Here is a 23,004-nt window from a genome sequence, read left to right as displayed (position 1 = left end):
TTTTCTTTTCGGCTATGACGAAGTTTATTCATATAAATAGCACCTTTACGATTCTATATATGTATCATTATTGCAATGACCACGTAGACTAGTCTAATTAAGCGTTTGATCATCTGGAGTATATATATTCCGCAGTGTAACTCCCAAGTAATACGGCATTAGGCGGGCTAAAGGACGGGACGTACCACAAGCTCCTCCACTGCCAAGACCACGTCCGCGCTGTTGGGTGCGGCAACGTGCCGCTCCCGTCTTCCCGCTCTAACAAAAAGCTTGAACACTCCATATTTCGACGACTTGCTTTTCCTCTGGCGTTATTTAGCGGGCTCTGGATATTCCATGGGCGCAACTAGACTGCTGTAGGTTAGCGAGGGTGTGGTGGACAAAGGACTTGTGTTGGTTCTGCGCTATTTATCAAAGTTAAGCATGTTTAGCTAATTAACTACTTATGACTTCATCTTCATCTAACTAACAACAGTAACTACCCCGTAGTCATCATGCTATTATCATGAGTAAACCATGCAGCTTTTAGGTAGTTATATCTAATCATCTATAGAAATATTTTGCATATTGTAAGGTGGTAAGTATACTTTTCCCTTGCGCCAAAAAAGACTAACCATAGTGCGCATTCCCGAAGTGCGTATTCGTATTAAACATATCTTGAGGCTTTCAAAAAAAAAAATGCGCAGGAAATAGGTAATAAAGCCCATCGCCGACTGCATGAGCAATCAACAGTCACACTTTCTAGGAAACCACCTCCTAGCGCTGTTGCCGTTTAACATATCCACACAGGGCAAGCTCACACCCTGCAGGTGTACGTACCCCATAGATGTGGAGTTGGAATGAAGCAAGCAACAAACCGAGACATGATTTGCAGAAAAAGGATCAAATCCTGGCTCTGAGAATGGATTGTGCGGCAGACGAAGAATACATCTCAGTCACGTATTGACTTGCTCAAATAGGATAGATCGAAGTCCTATGCCAGCCTGTCATCCAAATGCCTGTAATATATATCCTAGCTCTGAACCTAGCATGAAGTCGCTCTACATCCTGAGCATGCCCTTGCTTAACAAATGATGAGGCATATATTGCTTTAGCTGGAGTGGATTACATAACTGGGGACTCGTTTGACGGAGCCTACTTCCCGTGATACAGGCCCATGCCTGTCTCACGGGGGTTGTTGCTCCGTGATGGGGCTTGAAGTCGCTACTTACAACGAATGATCGGCCAACTGCAGGCAGTACCCAACAAACAACAAACCAATATTCGCACCTGTCTGTCCACGATGCCATGCAAAGGAAATGATCATAGGTAGGGCGTCCGGAAAGAGACTTTACTGCTTGTCATCAGCTGCATATAAATTACACGACGTTTCTACGTGTCCAAGAAGGTTTCGACATCAAAGGGCGTCCATTGCCGATCACCTGATCGGCTACGGCATCCATGTTGGAGGTACACGGCAACGGCTGACCCCGTCACGGCCTTGGAGCCGTTTCTTCCTCTGAAGGCTCCCTGTCCAGCTGATAGAATGAGGTTTTAAAAGGCCAATTACCAGGCCAGACGAAGACCAGGCCCTAAAACTCTGCTGTGATACAAAACGAGATCGAAGTTTCAAGCAAGAAAAATTACAGCAAAACAAAAAAGACGATGCACTGCCACTAGGACGAATAAATAAACCAATCAGCAGCTGCAGAATGCCGTAAGTCCCGCCAATAAACACTTGCTTATATAATTATGCAGATGTCGAGACATGTACGAGCGATACCACGTTACGCACTAGTCTGCTTTGGGGTAGAAGGTGTCGCACCAATGTCTTGTAATTGACAAGCTGCTATTGGCTGGTATCCGGGATATGTCAGCAGACTGCCCCAGCCCCGGGTGTATCGTACGGTAACCGCCGCCACTGCCCGAGCTAAAGGCGGCATGTAATTACTATCCGGCCCAGTTTCTGCCGCTTACCTAAGCCCTGTTACGGCCCTTTCCCCGATCGGGAAGGCTTGCTGTCCTATTTTTCTCTCGTCTTTTCCGTCGACTTCGACTTCGACCTCAACTCGTCTTTCTCTCCCAACGTCCGTCTTGAGTCTGCCTGCTTTTGCCTCGCGATTTCGTACATCTGCGCTTCTGTCTCGCTTTGTCTTCGAGCAATTGACCTGTTCCAACTGTATGTATTCCCGTCTGTCTTGTCCATACAAGCAAACCCCCTTTTAGCTGTCCGGAAGAGCTGTGTCGTGTGAGTCTATGGGAATTGTATGCAGCTCATGAGCTGATCTATTGATTGTTGCTTTTTCTGCGGTGCCGTCCGAGCCTCTTTTGCTCGCTCAGCCCATTTCTCTCTCCTTAGCTGCTCGCTGAGAACTGTTCTACTACTTTTCTTACTTCTTGTCTGAATCCTGGCTAACAGAAGAAACAAAAAAAGCAGATCCTAATTTATACCTATACCTGTCTCTCTTGAATTAAGGGAGACGTTCTGATGACCTCGAGCTCGTGTGAGGCGGAACGGCAGATATAGTCGATAATTCCAGCCTCTTTCGACATCCATTATATACTCCTATACTTTTGGTGTCCTCTTTGGCTGGTCGTATTTGAACTTCTTTTTGCATCCCTTTGAAACGCGGCTGAAACGTCGATAAAAAAAATTACTAGATCGGGCGGTCCGGAAAATAATATCTTATAGGTACGAAAAGACAAAGCAGACTAACCTCTGATTTAATATTAAAAGCAGATGGGCTAACTGGTACTTCTTCTCATCAGAACATCTGTTTTTCTTTTCTTTTCATTTTAATATATTTGTGAATATGTTTCGAACAACAAGAGCTGTGACGCTGAAGGCGTCCGGAGCTTCTTCTCTTCTCAGACAATCGGCGTATACTCGTTCGATATGTTCTGGAGCAAGATCAAATCTTCAGTTGACCTCTCGGAAGCCTCTGGGTGTGGTTTGCGCCAGTAAAGCCTGGAAGCAGACCAGAGGTTACGCTGTTGCGACTGGCGAGAACAGCAAGGGAGTGGTTAGTAGCGATTTTCTGTTGCTGCTGAAAATTTTTTTCTTGACTAACATAACTATGTACATAGGACCCAAATGACTCTTTTCTCCAGGGCAACACCGCCAACTACATCGATGAGATGTACATGGCCTGGAAGGAGGACCCTCAAAGTGTCCACGTCTCATGGCGCACCTACTTCCACAATATGGAAGAGGGCAAGATGCCCATCTCGCAAGCCTTCCAGCCTCCACCTACCATCGTCCCCACTCCTACCGGCGGTGTTCCTCAGCATATGCCCGGAAACGCGGCCGGAACCAACGTCTCCAACCACTTGAAGGTCCAGCTTCTCGTTCGCGCCTATCAGGCTCGTGGACACCACAAGGCAAAGATCGACCCTCTCGGAATCCGCGGTGAGGCTGATTCTTTCGGTTACAGCAAGCCAAAGGAGCTCGAGCTGTCCCATTACGGTTTCACTGAGAAGGACCTTGACGAGGAATTTGCTCTTGGCCCGGGAATTCTCCCTCGCTTCGAGACCGAGACCCGTAAGAAGATGACCCTCCGTGAGATTATTGATGCATGCGAAAAGATCTACTGCGGCTCCTTCGGTGTCGAATACATCCACATTCCTGACCGCGTTCCTTGCGATTGGATCCGTGACCGTATCGAAATCCCTCAGCCATACAAGTACTCTGTCGACGAGAAGCGCCGCATTCTGGATCGTCTGATCTGGAGTTCCAGCTTCGAGGCCTTCTTGGCCACCAAGTTCCCCAATGACAAGCGATTCGGTCTGGAAGGTTGCGAGACCCTGGTTCCTGGTATGAAGGCATTGATTGACCGAAGTGTTGACTACGGTGTCAAGGATATTGTCATCGGTATGCCACATCGTGGTCGATTGAACGTCCTCAGCAACGTCGTTCGTAAGCCCAATGAGTCTATCTTCAGTGAGTTCAGTGGTAGCGCTGAGCCTTCCGATGAGGGCTCAGGTGATGTCAAGTACCATCTTGGTATGAATTTCGAGCGCCCAACTCCCTCCGGAAAGCGTGTTCAGCTTTCTCTCGTCGCCAACCCCTCTCACTTGGAGGCCGAGGACCCAGTTGTTCTCGGAAAGACTCGCTCTATCCAGCACTACAACAACGACGAGAAGGAATTCAACACTGCTATGGGTGTCCTTCTTCACGGTGATGCTGCCTTCGCCGCTCAGGGTATCGTTTACGAGACCATGGGTTTCCATGCCCTACCTGCCTATTCCACCGGAGGAACTATTCATATCGTTGTTAACAACCAGATTGGTTTCACCACTGACCCTCGATTTGCCCGATCCACCCCTTACTGCTCTGATATCGCCAAGGCCATTGACGCTCCAGTCTTCCACGTGAACGGAGATGATGTCGAAGCTCTTAACCACGTCTGCCAGCTGGCCGCCGACTGGCGTGCTCAGTTCAAGAGCGATGTTGTCATTGATATCGTATGCTACCGTAAGCAAGGTCACAACGAAACCGATCAGCCCGCCTTCACCCAGCCTCTTATGTACAAGCGCATTGCCTCCCAGCAGAGCCAAATCGACAAGTACGTTGACAAGCTTCTGAAGGAGAAGACCTTCACCAAGGAGGATATCGATGAACATAAGAAATGGGTCTGGGGAATGCTCAACGATAGCTTCGAGCGCAGCAAGGACTACACCCCAACCAGTCGAGAGTGGCTTACTTCTGCCTGGAACGGATTCAAGACGCCTAAGGAGCTCGCCACTGAGGTCCTAGGTCACCCTCCTACTGGCGTTGAAGCTGAGACTCTCCAAATGATTGGTGCTAAGCTTGGAGGCATTCCTGAGAACTTTACTCCTCACCGCAACCTAAAGCGTATCTTGGCCAACCGAGAGAAATCTATCAAGGAAGGTCAAAATATCGACTGGTCCACCGCTGAAGCTCTTGCTTTCGGTACCCTGTGCAAGGAGGGCCACCACGTCCGTGTGTCCGGCCAGGATGTTGAGCGTGGTACCTTTTCCCAGCGTCATGCAGTCTTGCACGACCAGGAGAACGAAAGCACATACACTGCTCTCCAGCACATCAGCCCCGACCAAGGATCCTTTGTCATTTCTAACTCCTCCCTCAGTGAATACGGAGCGTAAGTTGACATCAATTCAGAAAAACATTGCATTGCGGTTTTCAGGCTAACTAGTATTTTTAGTCTCGGATTTGAATATGGCTACTCGCTAACCTCCCCCAACGCCCTTGTCATGTGGGAAGCCCAGTTCGGTGACTTCGCCAACAACGCCCAATGTATCATTGATCAGTTCATTGCCTCCGGTGAATCGAAATGGGTCCAGCGATCCGGTCTCGTCATGTCTTTGCCCCATGGATATGACGGTCAGGGCCCTGAGCACTCTTCCGGCAGACTGGAACGTTACCTCCAGCTTTGCAACGAGGATCCTCGCGTCTACCCAAGTGCCGACAAGATCGACAGACAACACCAGGACTGCAACATGCAGATTGCCTATATGACCTCCCCTGCCAACTTGTTCCACATCCTCCGTCGACAGATCAACCGTCAATTCCGAAAACGTAAGCTTACCTTGCCTTGACTTTTTTCACGCATACCAGCTCCAGTACTAACATGTCTTTAAAATAGCACTGATCATCTTCTTTTCGAAATCCCTCCTTCGTCACCCAAGCTGTCGATCCTCCATTGAGGAGTTCACCGGCGACTCCCACTTCCGCTGGATCATCCCTGACGACCAACACGGCAAACAGATCGACGAGCCCGAGAAAATCGAGCGTGTGATTATGTGCACTGGTCAAGTCTGGGCTGCCCTCACAAAACACCGTGAGACCAACGGCATCAGGAACACCGCCATCACCCGTATTGAACAAATGCACCCCTTCCCCTGGCAACAGCTGAAGGACAACCTCGACAGCTACCCCAATGCCAAGGACATCGTCTTCTGTCAGGAGGAGCCTCTCAACGCCGGAAGCTGGAGCTACATGCAGCCCCGCATTGAGACCCTGCTCAACGAGACTGTCCACCACAACAGGCGCCATGTCCTGTACGCCGGTCGTAACCCGAGCGCCAGTGTGGCCACTGGCTTGAAGAGCAGCCACATCAAGGAAGAGCAAGATCTATTGAATGACGCTTTCACCGTCCACCAGGAAAAGCTGAAGGGCGAGTAGATCGCAGAATTTAGAACAGAAAGCAGATGGGAGCTGAAGTGTCTCCCATCGAAGACAGTATTTCTACATGCATGAGTGTGATGGCCTTTCATTTGTCCTTTTCACAACCACCTTTGTTTCCATAGTGTATAAATCCGAATAATTTTCTTTTACATTGCATTCATTCGTTATTCTCTTTTTTCATCCGCTTTTCCTCCCTTTATAAATTTTTATATAAGACGAAGTTAAAATACATGCTGACTAAACTTCCCTGCTTAGCTAATACTACGTCATCGGCAAAAGCGCAAAATGCGCTTCTTCGATATAGAGATCCATCAGCAGTAGCAACCAGGCGTAATGCTCCTTGTACGATATAGATTCCGTAAGAGATAGCTCTAGCCGCCAGATACCGAGCTACCCGATGCGGGGGATTCGAGAAATGAAGGTAAACTGGTGATATTCAGCTTCAACTTCGTGCAAATTACATAAGCTGCGTTTTATCGCACTAAACCCGAATGGGCCTCCCTGCGGAAAGCTTCACAAGTCACGCTTCTTTCTTCTGCGTCTTCGGCTTCTTCGACTTCGCGACTTCAGCATTACGACTTCACCAGGCGGCAGGACTTTTACTGCGCTTTTGCTTCTCTTTATAAAGCTGTCCCAGGGCGCAGCCTTTGCCCCAGAGCCATCTCTGCGCCAGGGCAGCCTCTTTCTACCTACCGTTCCACTGCCGCAAACCCAGCTCATCCTCTCACAATGGCGTCGAACGGCATGCCCACCAGCGGCAATGCCAGCAACATACGCCAAACCGCTCGTCAAACCCGGACAAACCCTTCTAGACAGTCTAAGACCGCTGGCCGCTCGTCTCTTGTCGGCGGACTTGCCGGCGGGCCCTCGAGCCTTGGGGGTGGGCATACAGCCGGTGGCTCTCTCCAGGGGAATTCGGTACCAGCGGGGATCTATCCGGGGATCACTCACTTCAGCGATGCTATCGATGCACTTCCTAGAGAGTTCCGGAGACATAATTCGTTGCTGAACGAGGTTGATGGCAAAGCGTGGGCGCTGGAAGAGCAGTTGTCCAAATTGCTCACCACTGCAACAAAGCTGATCTCTGTAGACTACGATGCTCCTAGGCCGAAGCAAGTACGTTTTCAACTCTTCAGTGCCTTCTGTTAGCTTTTCCATATACTTCAAGTGAACTAAGGAAGATTTGCTGACTGAATCCTATCTTAGGTCGATGCCACACCGACGAGACAGGTCTTTCAGAACATCCGTTCCACTCTCGGCGATCTTCTGGGAACCATCGATGAGAAGAACCATGTTGCGCGCAATGCGAATGCTACACTCCAACGAGATATCAGCAGACTGGATGCTATTTACCCTCACGTACAGCGAGAAGTGAGCGATGAAGCTCGGCTCGGCAGTTTGACACACTGGGCATATATCAACAAACCCACACCAAAAACGAGTGCGAGTGCTGTCAATGAGCGGCCTAGACGAGATACAGCAGGTGCAAACAGCCATAGAGCCGGCCACGGAGATGCGGATAATGAGCCAAAGAAAGAACCTGTTCGCCGACAACGTCGCACACAAGCAGAGATTGAAGCAGATGAGGCTCGAGGTGTGACCGTACGAAGAGGCAAACCAGGGCCGAAAAGCAGAACTACAGACAACCAGTCGAACGAACAAGCTTTGGCTGCCGGGGCTCTCCCTGGGGCTGTGGCTGCGAGTGGGTCGAAACGCCGAAAAGTTGAGCATACTCAATCTATAGCGGCAACAGCTATGGAAAGGTCAGCGAGCACCGCAACAAATGCGGGTGGCCGAGCGGGATCAAAAGAGAGCCCTGCGCCAGATACTGTGAAGAAGAGAACAAGGGCACCTAATGCAAATTCAGCTGCAAGAAAAAGGTATGTCTATTCCACCCGCAAACCAACCTTCTTACTCTTGCACCTATATCGGGGGAAGGATTCGCTGCCTTTACTCTCATTATTGTTTCCACAATACAAAAAGGGGTTACTTCCTTACAGCCACTGGCATATATCCCTTGTTGGAAGAGCAATATCATCATCCAGAAAACGTAACTAACGGATTCATGTTTAAAGTAGAACAAATACCATATCATCAACCGCAGGGTCTCCGGCTGTTGCTGGCGCATTGAATACCTCCCAGCTCGGACACGCCTCCAATAGCCCAGCGCCAGCGTCTTCCCTTCGCTCTCAACCACGGCCACAACAGAATCAGTCGCAGGCTTCTCGCCAGCGGCCGTCTTCGTCTGCTTCAAATCGCAACCCAAGTATGTTCCCTAGAGCCTATAAAATACACCCTTCGAAGATGCCATCTAACACTAGAATAACAGAGAAAGAGCTTTTGGATGCTAGGCCTCCATCCGCAAAGGGTGCGGCAAGTCCCAGAATTGACACATTGGCAACCAGATCAAACGGGGACACCGTTAGAAACAGCCCGAAAACAACAGCTCTTGAGCTCAAACATGAAGAAGCTAGCTCCATGGGTCCATTGGGAGGGTCTAGTCACATGCCTGATGGTAAGGCGGACTACTCGAATCTCCCGGAGCTAAACACCGGTGTTTCCACAAAACGGTCATCGAAACATTCTACACCGGTTTCGTCCACATATACCGAGCCACAGCAAAGATCACGGCCATCTAGGACAGGTGATGGCCCTAAGCGATCTCATAAGAAAACGGGCAGTATATCAACTGCTCGGCAGATGGCTTTATCAGCGGCTGCAGACGAGGCTGCCGATGAGCCTCGCGGTACAGAAGGAGATGACCCAATGGAGCCTCGTTACTGCTACTGCAATGAAGTCAGCTTCGGAGAGATGGTGGCATGCGATAACCCCAGCTGTCCTCGAGAATGGTTTCATCTTTCATGCGTCGGTTTAACCAAACCGCCCTCCAAAAGTGGTGAGTGTTTAGCTTCTTTGATTACTTATTACGAACATGGCTAATATTCTACTTCAGTTGTATGGTACTGCAACGAATGCAAGGATGGAGCGAGAAAGACAAAGTCGGGCAATGGGAAGTAGGAAAATGTCACTCCTTTTTCGGAGTTCGTTCATCGGTTATTTATTTGCAATACGATTGAGCATTGTTTCAAGGCGGACAGTGTCGACTCTATTCTCTTCTATCCTTGTTTTATATCCAGCATTCCAGGCGTGTTCACTTTACTAGAGTTGTTAAAAACATCAAGTATGATATTCGGCCCACTTAGCCATAAAACTTGCTACCCGCGCTACGTTTCACCGGACTGCATACCTCGATCACGATCGAAATATATTAAATTTTATACATGCTAAATAGAAACTCTTAAAATGTTCCCCTGAACCGGTCTAATATCTGTCCAGCTAGCGGCCTTCGCTGGTCTGCTTCCTGGACACCACCAGCTCCGCCACCAGCGCTACTCGAGCTTCTTCGGCCGCCATCCGTATCCGTATTCGCAACAGCAACAGCAGCAGCTCTAGATTCACCTTCTAATCTTCGCCGTAGCCCTTCTAACCGCTCGGGATCTCTGTTTCCAGCCCCCGCGGTTCCAGACGAAGAAGCGTCACCGTCACCCCTATTTCTCGAGGCTCCGCGCAGCCTTTGGTGTTCTGAGGAACCGCCATAAAGCCAACCTGGTATTCTCCATGATGATATCTTGCTTGGAAGCAGCTCAGCACGCCATGCATAACCTATCACCCAGCCAACGAATGCCGGTAGTATAGTGTGGGGTAATTGTGACAAGGACAGCTGAAGCGCAAGAAAATAGATAGTTGATTTGTCGCTAAATGTAATGGCCGATCCAGAGGCACCAGATGAGCTGGTTAACAGACGGTACTTGTATGTTGTGGGGATAGTAGCGTGGTATTGCGCGAGTATAGCAAAGAGAATTGCAGTTGGGCCAGCGGGGAGATGGTTCAGCGTATTCAGAGATAGCGGGCGGGCTATAAGCGTGAGAACGAGAGGAGGTAGGATAGTCGTCAACGGAAGCGTGCTAATAATAAAGCTCTATGGCATGATACAGGTTAGTATTTGAGTTATTCCATCTGTCAATCCTTCAAGCGTTCTCACCGCAAACTTCCTCGATCCCCATAACCGCTCTATGACCCGTAAAGTATAGATAACCATTCCCGCGAGGAGAACCTCCGTTGAATTGGTATAGCATAGCTATTTTAATAGAATTAGTTTATCAATCACTCATTTCAACAGCGCTTTCAGTATAGTATGGAAGTCAAAGGTATATGGTATCGTACCGGCCAGATTAGAAACCGCCATAACTGATTATACTGCCATATATGCGGGTTCACTTGAATGTAAAACAGGTATTTAGCATCTGCAATGCTCACTATTATCGATGAAGCGATAATAAAGACCAGAGCCAATTTGGTCACTGGCGCATTGGTGAATCCTGAGCTGAGCATCCTGATGCTTTCCTTCGCCTCCCCGGGTTTATCTGAGCTCTTTCCCGTAACTCCACAGCCCTGCAGTCCAATTGAAGTATTATACTTGCTGTAGCATGCTATGCTATATGGCAGCAGACCGGGGTGTCATGTTGTTGTGATGTGTGACGTCTTTATTGCTTCTTCAAGGACGGCGAAACTTGCCAGATGGACAGAAGTGTTGATCCGCACGGACCACCTAGATGCAGCTAATTTAGAGAAAAACTCAAAGTTGACATTGAAAGACGATGTAGATTTGACATTGATATTTGATATTGATCGTGATGATATCTAGAATAAATAGCATTGCCTCCAGTATAGAATGCAGCCAGACTCCGAATCCCTCAGAACTCCCTTTTTTCAGTGTCCGAAGAAATGATGCACCGATGCTAAAATCAGGACTGTCCCTCTGCTGTCTGCTGGGCAAGGGCTTTTTGATATTCAGCCGTGGCCTTTGATAACGCATTAATAGTCGGGCCCATCAACTGCTTGACTACCTTCTCCCCGCCATCAACCTCGGCGAGACGGATCTTCCTGCCTGTAGAGGCCATTATTTCTCTGGCATGTTTCTTGAGCCTGTCAACTTCGACCTGCCGTTCCGCTTCTGCTGCCTTGGCGACCTCGTTTATTCGATCCATGGCTCTGTTAAGTGATTCCACCATTGACGCAATCTCAGACGCTCGATCAGGGTTTCCTGACAAGAATGCATTCCAGAATTGAGTCAAGAACTCTGTCGTTGTAGCATGTGTCAGGGTCAGGCGATCAAAGATTGTTTGCGAAAGTCCGCAGGTACTCGAGGAGGACTCTGGGTCTGCCTGAGCCTTCCGTTGCCCAATAATTTCAAAAATCTGGGATTTGGCGCTCGCAAGGCTCGCCTTCGAACCAACGGGTTCTTTCTTGGGCTTTGATTGTTCTTCATCACTGCTATCCCCATCTTCAGGCTCGACAAGGCGACTTAACCTAACTTGCGGCGTATCTATGTAGACCCGACTAAAGTCCGACCGTAGCATATTCAAGCTAGCCGTTGGATCTTGTTTCGCTACAACTTGCGCTTTCTTAGTTTCTCCGGCATTTCCTTCGGAAAAGAAGCGGCTTTGGTCGCGAATATTTAGCAAGATTCGTTTTTGCTCTTCCTGTTCCCGAAGATCTCGCAATTGCAGCTCGTTATACACTTCTCTGTCCGCGTTTTCAGCGTCCGTCAGATGTTGGTCGGCTGGAGCCACATTCCTCATTATTTTTTCACTGAGGGAGTTCAGGGTCCTGATGATAGGAACTTTGTCTACCGCCGTTGGTCTCATATCAAAGGAAGGTCGATTACCTTGTCTTTGGGAGACATTTTCTTCATTCCCTTCTAGATTGATAAGATTGGGCACCCGTTCCACTTCATTAGCAGGCCGTCCCGTATTCTCATCATATTTCAAGTATTTATCGAGTAACGAGTCCGTTGGGTCAGTGTCCGTTATCCGCTCGCCTCTCAATTTCTTGAAAAGGCGGCTCTGAAAAAATTGAGACCAAAAAATCTCTTCCGCCACTTTGGGGACGTTCTCATCGTATACCTTTTTAACTAAGGGGTGCTGGCTGAAGATCAGTTGGATCTGTTCCTTGCTCAGATTGAGCCTTCGCTTATCCTCAACTCGTGGCTTGACGGTGGACAACACGTTATAGGCTCCCTGTTCCTGAGACTTCTCTATAGCATGGGCTCGTAGCAGGTGTATTCGGGAAGACCAAAACTGAGATACAAGCTGTCCGTGTGTAACTGAAGCTGGCTTTGTTCGTAGGGACTCCGCAAATACACGTTTCAAACTCTCATTAGAGTTCAACAGAGATTGCTGCAGAGCCATGTCGGCTTTCAGACGATTATCGTTGTACCATGGCGGTTTCGCAGTCGCAGGCGCCGTAGGCGTACCATCGCGTGCCGGTGTCTGGGCTGACTTCGCATTTTGAATGATAGTATTCAGAGCTTCCTTAATGGCATCGGCTTCAGGGCGCGCATTGGAGGGCGAGGTAAATGTAAAAACGTATGGAACCGGAGCAGCACTTTCCTGGCTCTGGCCTTGACTTGGTGGCCCTTGGACGAATATCTTCAGCATAACTTTCGGGTTGTTAACGGGAGTCTGCTGTAAGTCTGAACCACACAATCTTCCATGTTAGCCAACAAAATCATAAATTCCGCTCTCCACGTCTGCTACTCATAGCACCTAGACGCAGCTGGCAACATACTAGTGACGGACGCTGTTTGCAACGACAACAAGCTATCTGACCCATTTTTGGGAGTCCATGTAATAGACTGAAGGTCGCTCGATATCGCCAGCGTTCCATCCTTCTTCTTATAAGACGCAGATGCGCTGGGGGAAGTTGGTGCCATGGCTCAGGCTTGGTACAAGCTACTTTGGCAGCTCCCACTGTGCTGTACGGCGTTGATCAGACGGCCTGGACCCATCTGGAGGGCAGGACTGCAGGTCAAATTGAAACAAGTACACGGACAGACAGGCTGTTCCTCTGCAGAGTTGACATTGCTGCCTGTTCTTTGCCGTTGTTGGCTTTGGATCGAGGAAAAAAGTAGCTGGAGCCGAAAAGTGGTGTCACGTGAACCACCAAATTTGATAGCTGGAGACGAATTGATAGCAGATATTTGACCAACCTGCTACTTGCAAAGAGAGAGGATGAATGTAGGCAATTCAAACTGGTAATTAGCTATTGGCTCAGGGGATTAGCTGCGTCGGTAAGTACGGTGATAACCATTAAATTTACATTGAAAATTCACCTATTCATGTCTGCCAACTATAGCTAACTATAGCAACTCTGCTCGAAGCCCATTTTTGGGTTCGGTGATGTAGTGCTTAACGATATGCTACTATGCTACATTCATGATTAAAGCACCGTTTTCTTCTTTCTCGATCTAGCTCCCCACAGCAGCCACATGTCTGGGGGAACTAAATAAGCGGGCCACTATGGCATATCCCATCGTTCGATGGCCCTCCACCCTTTTGATTGAACGAAGGGTTTTTTCTGGTCTAATATAATACATCTCAGTTATATTCTAGCAACCTCTAACCTTTCAGAATGACAATTAAAGCTCATGTGTGCGATAAAAGTTCCACGAGTGGCAGAGAACAGGGGGTATTGCCGTAGATCTATCTCCTTGTTGAGAAGTTTGAGTCGCCTGTTGAGCCAGAGATTCATATCACCGACAGGATAGAAAACATTACCGGTACCGTCAGGTATCTTTGAAGCGTTCCACAATCAATTTGCCCCGGTATAGTACCCCTGGACACTATCGTAAGCTCGGTGACAATATGTGCCAGTCGCTTGGAAAATCATCATTGTTCAAGTCTACCTTTTCATGTGTTTTCCCTGGAATAGACTCCATAAAAAGATAGCTTACCGGCCATGAAGGGCTAGATTTGCCCTCAAAGTACTGATATACCTGCGGAACCCTAGCAACTTGTTGATTGAGATGTTGATAGGCATAATGCTGTGTCGCAGCCTCACCAGGAGTCACTCCGTGCCCGCATTTCACTGCAGTCCTGTGGTGATATTACTATTCATAGACCGAGAAAATAACCGGATATTATGGGAGAAGACGCTCTCGAGATGCTGATGTCGCGCCTTACCGCTTAACTATAGAGCCTCATCAGTGCCAAGACATAACTGCTGTGGATCAGAGGCCAACAACCTTTTAAGATTAAGCGCTTGACTTCCGGAACAGGCCAGGCGAGAGATTATGGCACCGAAGAGATCTAAATACAGGTACATATCAAAGTCTTATGACGGGTTCCGGCTTGAAGTCAATCACACGACAGGCAAACCTTCTTCTAAGCCGTTTCCTAAGGGCTTGTAAACCCCCAGGAAGAGCGTTCCAGTACCATTAAAGAGCGGATATATCGTCTAATATCTCGGTAAGGAGCATTATGATGCTCGTTATGTCGTGGAATGGGCTGGAAATACCCCTTAGATTAGAATTTTTGGTCCTGGTGAGTAGTGTCTGGTGTCTGTTGGATCATAATTGATCCGGCTCAGGGGTTGTAGGGGAAGTGTGGAAGTGGATGTTTCACGGATGAAGCTTGACAAATTTCATTCCTTAACAACTACTGACGAGAGATGGTTTTGTTCTACATCTCGGGGCACATTAATTTATCCTGGCTAACTACATAACTACATACATATAGGGGCTTCCCTAGTTCACACTACTCATACCTGGCTGGCGAGTTAGCTGCTTAGCCCGGGACGGACATCCTTGCCTTAGACATGCTTAACTCCGATGACCAGCTTCCCTGAAACTGGCTGCGCTATGAACGTTTCGGTTTGTTCCATACTATCGTTGCCGACTACGAATGTAGTATAGTTCGTGTAAAGTGCGGCAATGGCGAGTTTGATATCTTGAACAGAGAGACTAGGGTCAGCCGAGGGCCTTTGAACATACGGGGATGCTGGAGGCCAGATTGAAATACTCAAATTATACGTACCCTGAAGAGCAAAGTTGCTTCCCAGACACATCCTTCCACCGCTTCCAAATGCCCAGAAGAGTCGTCTCATCTTTTCAAGCTGTGTTTTATCTGCTTCGACCCATCGATGGGGCTTCCAGCTCTCAGGTTCAGGGAATACCTCTGGGTTTCGATGCAATGTGTATGCAGATGACATTACGCGGGTGCCGGCGGGTATCTGATAACCTTCCAGCTCTACCGGTTTACCAGCGGGAACGATTCGAGGTAGTGGAAGAGGTGCTGCTGGATATACTCGAAGAGTCTCATGCACGATGCCGTTGAGCAATGGAAGTTCGTCAAGAGAATGGAATGAAGGGAGCCGGCTGCCTTTTTCCTTTTCGCCATCGGTGGTCTTAGAGATGCTGTCTTGTTTATAGAAGATTGGAGGAGACAAGGTGAGCAGCTCTTCTCGTAGTTTTGCCTGCAGTTCAGGATTCCGGGACATTTCATAGACGATATACGTTAGTGTTATCCCGGTTGTTTCATGGCCGGCGACTATATGGTCCATCATCTCGGAGGCGACTCGAAACCTGGCATCAGCCTTCTCAGCATCACTGTTTGGGTTGACCTGGGAGAATATGCCTTGAAAGAGTTGACCATATACCACAGGCTTGGTAGAGCCAGACTTGAGGTCGGCCTCTCCCTTCGCTTTGCAGGATAGCTGGCTCGCAACTTGATCGCACATCTTCAAACAGAGGTTCTCAACCTCTCCGAACGCTCGTTGCTTTGGAAGCTGGGTCTTGAACACAGAATATAGCTTGAGCCAGTGGTCTCGATACTCGGTGTCACGGAGGAAATCTGTGCTGGCATCAATTCCGAAGAGATATGCTGTCATGAAATCCATACCCACTGCCTGGAAAGGAGGGAAGACGTTCAGCGTCTTTTCAGGACCCAAGTTCATTCGCTCCTCCTCACGGTCGGAAGGGAACGATGGCGGCTGTGCTATTCTCTCGAACATGGGTAGGTATCTCTCCCAGATCAGCTGTTCTGAGGCGACTCTCAAATCTTCCGAGGCCAGGATGAAAGACTTTGAATAGACACGGGACACCATCCTCTTCTGCTCTGAGTGAGCCTTGAAGGACAGCATACTGGCTAGGTTAGGGTATCGCTCATAATTCATAAACAGATCTTCATAATAGTTGTCCTTGGGGAAGCCGCCGAGGTAGATGGTCTTGAGCCCGTTGGCCGAGTTGACGCTGACTTCGTTCGGGGCGAGCTGGACGATCGGCCCCAGCTTCTTGTGCAAGGCATAAATGGTCGATACTTCACGGCAGCGGTAGTTGCGTATCCACCATAGCCATGTCGGAAGAAATGGCGAAGTGAAGTGCGCTTTGGGGATCCGGGCAAGCGGCGAGAAGTATAGGGGGTAGATGATATATCGGTACACGCAGGCCGCGAGGACAGGAATGGCGAGCAGGTAAATCATGATTGTTATTATTTATGCCTTCCAGCTCTCCCCCCTCTCTCGCTATAGAGATGACTGACCGGTAGTCGAGGGTGTTGGTGTGCGTTGGATACCTCGTTCTCGTCGAAAGCGGGCATACCTTCCACCCATATATATAGTTAGAGGCGCGTTGCCATATTACCCGTCACAACCCCCGCGAAAACTGGCCCTGCCAAAAGCATAACTAATATAACCAAGGTATTACTTGTACCTTCTGATAATTAGACCAGCCAACTAACCGGAGATGTCGACAACGGGCGGCCAGAGCCTGGAAAAGCACGTCGTTGATTCGACGTTGGTACTTCCACTTGATATCCCGTCCTACCCTCGCATAATACGTATATGTATCACATCCACCCTGACCCAGTGCACAATTAACTACACCAAAAGCCTTCCATATGGTTGTACGACACCGGCCACGCTCCAGAAACATGAAGCCCCCAACCTGCATCCATGGCAGCTCATGTGGGCATCTGCTATCGTGGCAGCTCCGCCGTCTTGCAGATTCTGCGGAAATACTTTCCCCCTTGATCGAATCTCCAGGCATATCCCCCAACCTGCGCCGGGTCTTACAATGGTGCTCCTCTTAGAATAAGGGCAATCCGTATTGTATTTTAGTCGGAAACTATAATAAATGGAGCCGGTTTTTTTTATTTTTTTTTTGTTTTGTTTTGATTTGATATTTAGCTTGGTGAATCGAGGAACCAACGGGCAAGTTGTATATAGTTCCCGCTCGAACCACAAAGCTAAGAGCGCCCGTTTTATATAAGTACAACAACAAGCAAGGGGGCGAAGAGTAAAAGAGGAAAGAATAAAGTCGCAGTGCAAGCCGCCTTCGCCGTCCCGAAGTGCCGATTCTGGGATACCATGTATGTATGAATTGGGAATGTTAAGAAGGAAAGAGGAAAAATGGCAAGGAAGAAGAACAAAACGGAAAAACGAGAGAGCACTTATTGTGGGCCCTCTGGCTTGAACGGCCTTCTCACAAGGGAGTTTGGAGGAACATATGTTTTCCTGCCATAGAGGAAGTAGTAGATGGTTGCAAACACGATGACTGACACATAAATGAGCGAACTCCAGTTCATCGTCGTGGCATCTACTTCCTTGGTCAATGGGAAGAAGGAGAATACAAACAATGGAAGGAGGAACAACATCGCCGCAGCATTGATGAACCCTCCATATTTGCCAAGAGACCAGCGCCTGGAGGGGAGTGGTTCACCACGGATGCGTTTGAGTAAGATGCAGCCAATGGAGATAAGATACGCACTCATCAAGGAGGCGACTGTTAGTGAAGTAATAGCATTCAGGGCGGTAGTTGAGCCAACATTGATGAGTGCAAGTAGGATAGTCACAACCAGCGAGACTATTACCGCGTGTAGAGGAATGTTCCATGATGGATTGACCTAATTATATGTCAGCACGGAACGAACAATTAAAAATTCTGGGCAGCCATGCAGATGTCGATGGGATGATCAAGATTTTACTTACGTGGGAGAGAAAATCAGAAAATGGTACTCCCCTATCCCTGGCAAATGACCAAGTCTGTCTGGAAGCAGTCGCCACTTCAGTGATAGTACTTGCAACGAGTGTGATGGTGATGATCGCCGTCATGGCGTTAGTTGCTGCATGGCTTTTGGTAGCGTTGAAGAAGATCTGGATGAATGGAATTCCGGTCGGAGTTGCAAGGACTGCCTCGACGTCTCCAACGGTAAAGCATATGGTGAGGATAACAGCCAGGCCTAGAACAAAGTTGACTCCCACAGCACTCATCATGGCTTGAGGTAGCGTTTTCGATGCATCTTTGATTTCCTCGGCTATAGCGTAAAGGGAAGGTATAACATATCAGCAAGTTGTTCTAAGGGTAATGCAGCTATTGCAGGGTTTCTTGCATGAAGAATGTACGTACCCATGTGCACTGCACAGTCGTAGCCTATCATCGACGCAATGGCTGGAGGCAATCCAACCATGACCGCAACCCCTGTAGTAGTCCACCCTCCGCCGTTGTTGAACTGCGTGAAAACGACCTCGGCGCTGCTGCGGGGGGCAAGCACCACAAGTGGCACAATAATGGCAACTATACCGATGATGTGAAGTAGCAGAAGTAAAGCCTCTACCAAGGGGAGTTTCTTCGCAAGAAAAGTGTTGAATATTATAGAAAATACCGCGATCGCAATGACCAACATCGTGCCGTGCCAGCGCTGGGGGATGTAATCAGGGAGGTTTAATATCAGAAGACCCTGAATAATCGTTCCGGCTAAGAATGCAATTGTGACAATGGCGCACTGCCATCCTGTCGAGCATAGCCAGCCTAAGGGTATTCCTTAGTATATAAAACGGACACAGGTGAGTGTGCAAAATGAGGCTCTTACCTGTGATATAGCTAAGATATTTCTGGCAACTTGGTGGGGCGAACTCGGAAACCCAGTGATACTGTCCACCAGCCGTGGGGGACCTACCTGTGGTCAGTACGATACGGGAATGTAAAACGAACGTCGACGCGGAGAACTCACATTGAAGCAATCTCAGCAAGACTTGCGAATACCAGAGAGAAACCGCATGAGACCGCTAGAAATCCCCAGATGAGACCAGCCGTGCCTCCATCGAGTAAAGCAAATCCGAGAAGACTGTTTTTGTCAGTTATTCAAGCTGGAGGATTGAATATGAAGAGCTGTTGAAAATAGCGAGTCGTACCTCAACACCACCTCCCATGTTGCGATCAGCGTACAGGCGAATCCTAGGATAGAGATGAAACGGAAATTTCTCTATAATTAGGGCGCCATGTTAGTCTTCGATTATGAATTGAGATCGAGTACGGAGAAGGGGGCTTACCCTCAAGACCTGTGTCTTTCCCAGCTGGCACATATCATCTCGATCTCGAGACGTGCCCATATATTTGGCTGGAACATGCTGATTCTGTTGTTCTTCATATGTGAAGGCTTCCTCAGGGTGTCCGACGCTCTCATCAGCGCTCTTCAGCCGCTTTGTAGAGATGGAGTCGGAAGACATCTTTGCTTGTGTGTGCCCAGAATGTCCAGATACGACAGGATGTTTCTCCCTAAACTGGTTGGTATTCACCAGCTTCTGGGGCAGAAGACAGCAGTAGAATAGAGTTTCAACCGTTGGATCCCTTCTGAGACTGGAATGTGCAAGGGTGCCGTCAGCTTGGAAACGACGGAGCAAGGGAGTGAATGGTTGGAAAACTGGAGGATGTGGATGTGTAGGAATGAAATCACAATGAGTGAAAAAGAGGGCGAAGATCGGAAATTTTGAACAACGTGGAAAACCTGCAGAATTGACAGGAAAAGAAGAAAATCCCACCCAATATTAACACCATCGTAGGTTCAATAATGGGACACAGGCACCACGGGGCGAAGTGACCTCTCTTAAAAAGAAGTTACGAGGCATAACACTATGTTAATGTCGTGGGCTGGAAGAGTTATCCAAGGGCCACAGAAAGCGTGGAAAAAGGAAAGAGGAAGTATAACGATGGTGCTGGGTATCATTCGAGGGTCCCAGCCCATGCAAGGAAATAAACTCCTTCTGCATACTAGGGGTACCTGTGGAATGGCCGATCCCAGAGTCGATTCGGTGCATGGGCAAAGACACATCTAGTCCGCCTGAAGAGCCAAGTTTCTGTTTCTCACGGGCCCAAGCCAGGAGTTTGGCCACTGGCAGACAAAAATAGGTGCAGCGCTCGGTACGCTGGGAACTATTGGCACCCGTTGGCTAAGCGATATCAGAGCTCTCAAAACGCACGCCCGTCCGCAGGATGCGCCGACTAAACACGAGCTAGACCCGATGGAAAGAAAATAGCTTTTCAACTCTCTTCGTCCTTGCCCCAAAACCAAAGCCATCGAGTGAGGCACCCATGGCCAACCGGGAGTCGAGCCAAGTGTCGATCATATCTGATCAGTCCTGTACTAAAAAGACAGAAGGCGCCCTGGTCAACCGCCACGAAGCCAGCTTAAGCCCTTCCCCCCTAGTCGGCCATGTCCACCCTGATGGCCACCCTGGGCTGTCACACACCATAGCGCTGGTAGTCCCGTTCCGTGCGCATAACGGATGTCTGCACCCGCGCCCCTTGCCCCCTCGCTCGTTTTCCCCCCATCCCACGGCTGGTCCACTTGTGGGACAAAGAATCTTGCTTGAGATATGCAGTACAACTGGTCGGATGGCCGTTTGATTCGTGCGATGTTTGCGAGGCCTTCATCTCGAGACCAATGACCATGGAAACTCTAAAAGTCGGGTGTGATATTAAGAAAACCCTGGATCCCGTTATCCATGCCGGTATTCTCGTCTAACCATGGCCAGACGGAGACACAGATATGGCCCTTCCAGGCTGTCCTGCCTTGTTGTGTAGTTGTGATGTACATCGTTTAGCGATGTCGACGACGTTGCTGGGGCTCGCGATAATTACAGAGAGTGTATGGTAGTTACCAATGAGTAAGATTTATACATAGTTTGAGCCAATAAAAGGCCAGAATATAGTAAATACTCCGTATATCTCGATACATGACACCTCGCTCTTCGTCCTCCGCCTGGGCTGCAAAGCAAAGCACTAACAAACGACAGAAAGCAACTGAGTCGGATACGATCCAGTATTCTGGGTCTGTTAAAGAAACATGCGAGCTCACAAAGATTAAAATTGCCCCTACTAAGAATATTTCTAGATCCAATCCACGAGGAGAGACGGCGATTTTCAGGGCCGACGCTTTGGACCCTGAGCCTCCAGACATTCTACCTGGCCGTAATGCCGAGGGCCGAGCGATAGGAAAGTATTGCGGTTGAATTCTTTGAAGATGACAGATCCCAATTAGAAACGTCGCCTGAGCGAGCCCTTCGAATCTATCATCTCCCTGTACGCGAGGATAAGGGTACCATGCATCATTTACTGAGAGTCACTGTTAGCTAAGGAAAATGTGAAATACAGGACCAGCGAGTCAGAAGCATGGTTGGGAACCAAAGTATGGAGGAAGTTAAACCGTTTATCTGCAGAGAGACGAGTATACTTCGGGCAGGGTAGACGCAAGCGGTGTGCTCACCCGGCTCAGGTACACTGGGGATCAATCGCTTCCTCGAGAATGCCCACAAATATTCTTCTTGTGACTGGGTGATGACATATTAACACCAATCGATAGCCAGGGATAATTGACAAGTCTTCCCACTTGGCATTATCCAGTCCGACCTACAATATGACGGCTCGACCAATACCTCACCCCCCAGCTCAAAACTAAAGTGAGTTGCGGATACCTTGAGGTATATATTTCCTTACTCTAAATAACTTTATAACAATCGGCTGGGACCAGGCAAAGGGAAGATTCTTGTTAAACCGCAAATGGACGAGCAAACCTCACACACAAGACGAGAAAGCCTTGATTTTTGGGAGATATCAAGTCCATTCAGCAAATTATGAAGGAAAACGCGGCTGTGAAGCATGATATCTCTCGAGCAGCCCGCAAGGCGTCCAGGCTTGTTTAAGCCGCCCCTTCTCCTCCTATTCCGGGGCCCTAGGCAGAAACACCATATGTATGTGTATACGCAAGCTGCACGCGATATCGTGGTGGAGTACTCCGTACGGATGCTTGGTAGGGGTTCCCCACGATCCGTACTAATATAAAGAATCTCATGGGTATAAATATTTATGAGTTATATATACTAGCCGGAGGCAACATCTGCCCTGCCCTGTCTATACATACAAGGGACGGAACCCTGGCTAATTAAAGTTTTAATAGTCCAGAGAGAGCACCTCTTTTGGACCACGACGGTAAGCAGGAGCTGGGCACGTCAGGCGCTGAGGTGTGGGGGGTAGAAGCGCAAAGAGCTGGCAGTGGGAAGAGAGAATCAGGCGCATGCGGCGAGAATGATGGCTGTGAGGCAGAGAGACAAGAAAAAAAAAGCCCCACGAATGAGAGGCTGGTTACACTGCAGAGAAAAGCAAAACTCACGATCAGGTGAGTCTGGGGCGAGAATCGAACCCATCAGAAATCACGATACGCGGCCATCGACCTGTCGCCCAACTGCCGTCGGTCTCTCTTTCTCCAGCCCCTCTCCCCTTTTCTTTTTCCTCTATGCAGCACGTTAATTTATCCAGCTCGATTTCCAAGCGTCGAAGCTGCAAGAGCGTGAGCTGATATATGTACCTAGGCGAGAAAACGAAAAGGTCGTTGGCTTTGAGTTCAGGGCCCCGATAAAACGATCAGGGATCGGGATGAGTCATCAAACCTAAGCTCAGTCCATTGGGCCCACCTCCCGCAATTATCGCCAAGGGATCCACTAGTGACCGCTACAGTTTAGCACCGCTCCCCCTGTCGCTTTCTCTTTGATAGTCCAGCTGCCGACGATGAGGTCAAGCAAGCTATCACCCTCTTCAACCCCTAAAATAACTCTGCTCCCCCCAAAAGAAAATAAAGAGCTCGGAGAAAAAACAAAAATAGAACCGCCTAAGGACTAGGATCTGCCTCGGCTTGCATACCTCCTGTTAACTGGCTATCGACACTAGCCCGGAAGACGATCCGGCTTTA

General features: G+C 48.8%; 8 protein-coding genes across 8 annotated transcripts; 3 read left to right on the top strand and 5 right to left on the bottom strand.

Annotated features, from left to right (window-relative positions):
- Positions 1-2,002: 2,002 nt before the first annotated feature.
- On the bottom strand, positions 2,003-2,532 carry MGYG_06774 (hypothetical protein; the record flags this gene model as incomplete). The annotated part of the gene is made up of 2 exons (XM_003170734.1): positions 2,003-2,233; positions 2,437-2,532. The coding sequence occupies 2 exons, from the start codon at positions 2,530-2,532 to the stop codon at positions 2,003-2,005; spliced, it is 327 nt and encodes a 108-aa protein (XP_003170782.1).
- Positions 2,533-2,792: 260 nt separating this feature from the next.
- On the top strand, positions 2,793-6,142 carry MGYG_06773 (2-oxoglutarate dehydrogenase E1 component; the record flags this gene model as incomplete). The annotated part of the gene is made up of 4 exons (XM_003170733.1): positions 2,793-3,002; positions 3,067-5,099; positions 5,163-5,536; positions 5,604-6,142. The coding sequence occupies 4 exons, from the start codon at positions 2,793-2,795 to the stop codon at positions 6,140-6,142; spliced, it is 3,156 nt and encodes a 1,051-aa protein (XP_003170781.1).
- A 732-nt stretch (positions 6,143-6,874) lies between these two features.
- MGYG_06772 (growth protein 1 inhibitor) lies at positions 6,875-9,163 on the top strand (the record flags this gene model as incomplete). The annotated part of the gene is made up of 5 exons (XM_003170732.1): positions 6,875-7,261; positions 7,352-8,025; positions 8,224-8,411; positions 8,475-9,041; positions 9,099-9,163. 5 exons carry the CDS (start codon positions 6,875-6,877, stop codon positions 9,161-9,163), a joined length of 1,881 nt encoding a protein of 626 aa, XP_003170780.1.
- A 280-nt stretch (positions 9,164-9,443) lies between these two features.
- MGYG_06771 (hypothetical protein) lies at positions 9,444-10,537 on the bottom strand (the record flags this gene model as incomplete). The annotated part of the gene is made up of 3 exons (XM_003170731.1): positions 9,444-10,124; positions 10,188-10,283; positions 10,370-10,537. The coding sequence occupies 3 exons, from the start codon at positions 10,535-10,537 to the stop codon at positions 9,444-9,446; spliced, it is 945 nt and encodes a 314-aa protein (XP_003170779.1).
- A 413-nt stretch (positions 10,538-10,950) lies between these two features.
- Positions 10,951-12,920, bottom strand: MGYG_06770 (RNA polymerase II transcription factor B subunit 1; the record flags this gene model as incomplete). The annotated part of the gene is made up of 2 exons (XM_003170730.1): positions 10,951-12,680; positions 12,776-12,920. 2 exons carry the CDS (start codon positions 12,918-12,920, stop codon positions 10,951-10,953), a joined length of 1,875 nt encoding a protein of 624 aa, XP_003170778.1.
- Positions 12,921-14,797: 1,877 nt separating this feature from the next.
- Positions 14,798-16,465, bottom strand: MGYG_06769 (hypothetical protein; the record flags this gene model as incomplete). The annotated part of the gene is made up of 2 exons (XM_003170729.1): positions 14,798-14,934; positions 15,022-16,465. 2 exons carry the CDS (start codon positions 16,463-16,465, stop codon positions 14,798-14,800), a joined length of 1,581 nt encoding a protein of 526 aa, XP_003170777.1.
- A 968-nt stretch (positions 16,466-17,433) lies between these two features.
- Positions 17,434-19,489, bottom strand: MGYG_06768 (hypothetical protein; the record flags this gene model as incomplete). Its single annotated transcript, XM_003170728.1, has 7 exons — positions 17,434-17,886; positions 17,972-18,297; positions 18,390-18,791; positions 18,853-18,935; positions 18,994-19,107; positions 19,175-19,245; positions 19,313-19,489. 7 exons carry the CDS (start codon positions 19,487-19,489, stop codon positions 17,434-17,436), a joined length of 1,626 nt encoding a protein of 541 aa, XP_003170776.1.
- A 1,506-nt stretch (positions 19,490-20,995) lies between these two features.
- On the top strand, positions 20,996-22,861 carry MGYG_06766 (hypothetical protein; the record flags this gene model as incomplete). The annotated part of the gene is made up of 6 exons (XM_003170727.1): positions 20,996-21,258; positions 21,414-21,447; positions 21,663-21,718; positions 21,917-22,009; positions 22,216-22,434; positions 22,810-22,861. 6 exons carry the CDS (start codon positions 20,996-20,998, stop codon positions 22,859-22,861), a joined length of 717 nt encoding a protein of 238 aa, XP_003170775.1.
- Between the last annotated feature and the right edge of the window lie 143 nt (positions 22,862-23,004).

This window comes from Nannizzia gypsea, genomic scaffold (genome assembly GCF_000150975.2).
Source record: "Nannizzia gypsea CBS 118893 supercont1.6 genomic scaffold, whole genome shotgun sequence".
NCBI lineage: Eukaryota > Fungi > Ascomycota > Eurotiomycetes > Onygenales > Arthrodermataceae > Nannizzia > Nannizzia gypsea.
This window is presented reverse-complemented; position numbering and strand designations above follow the sequence as displayed.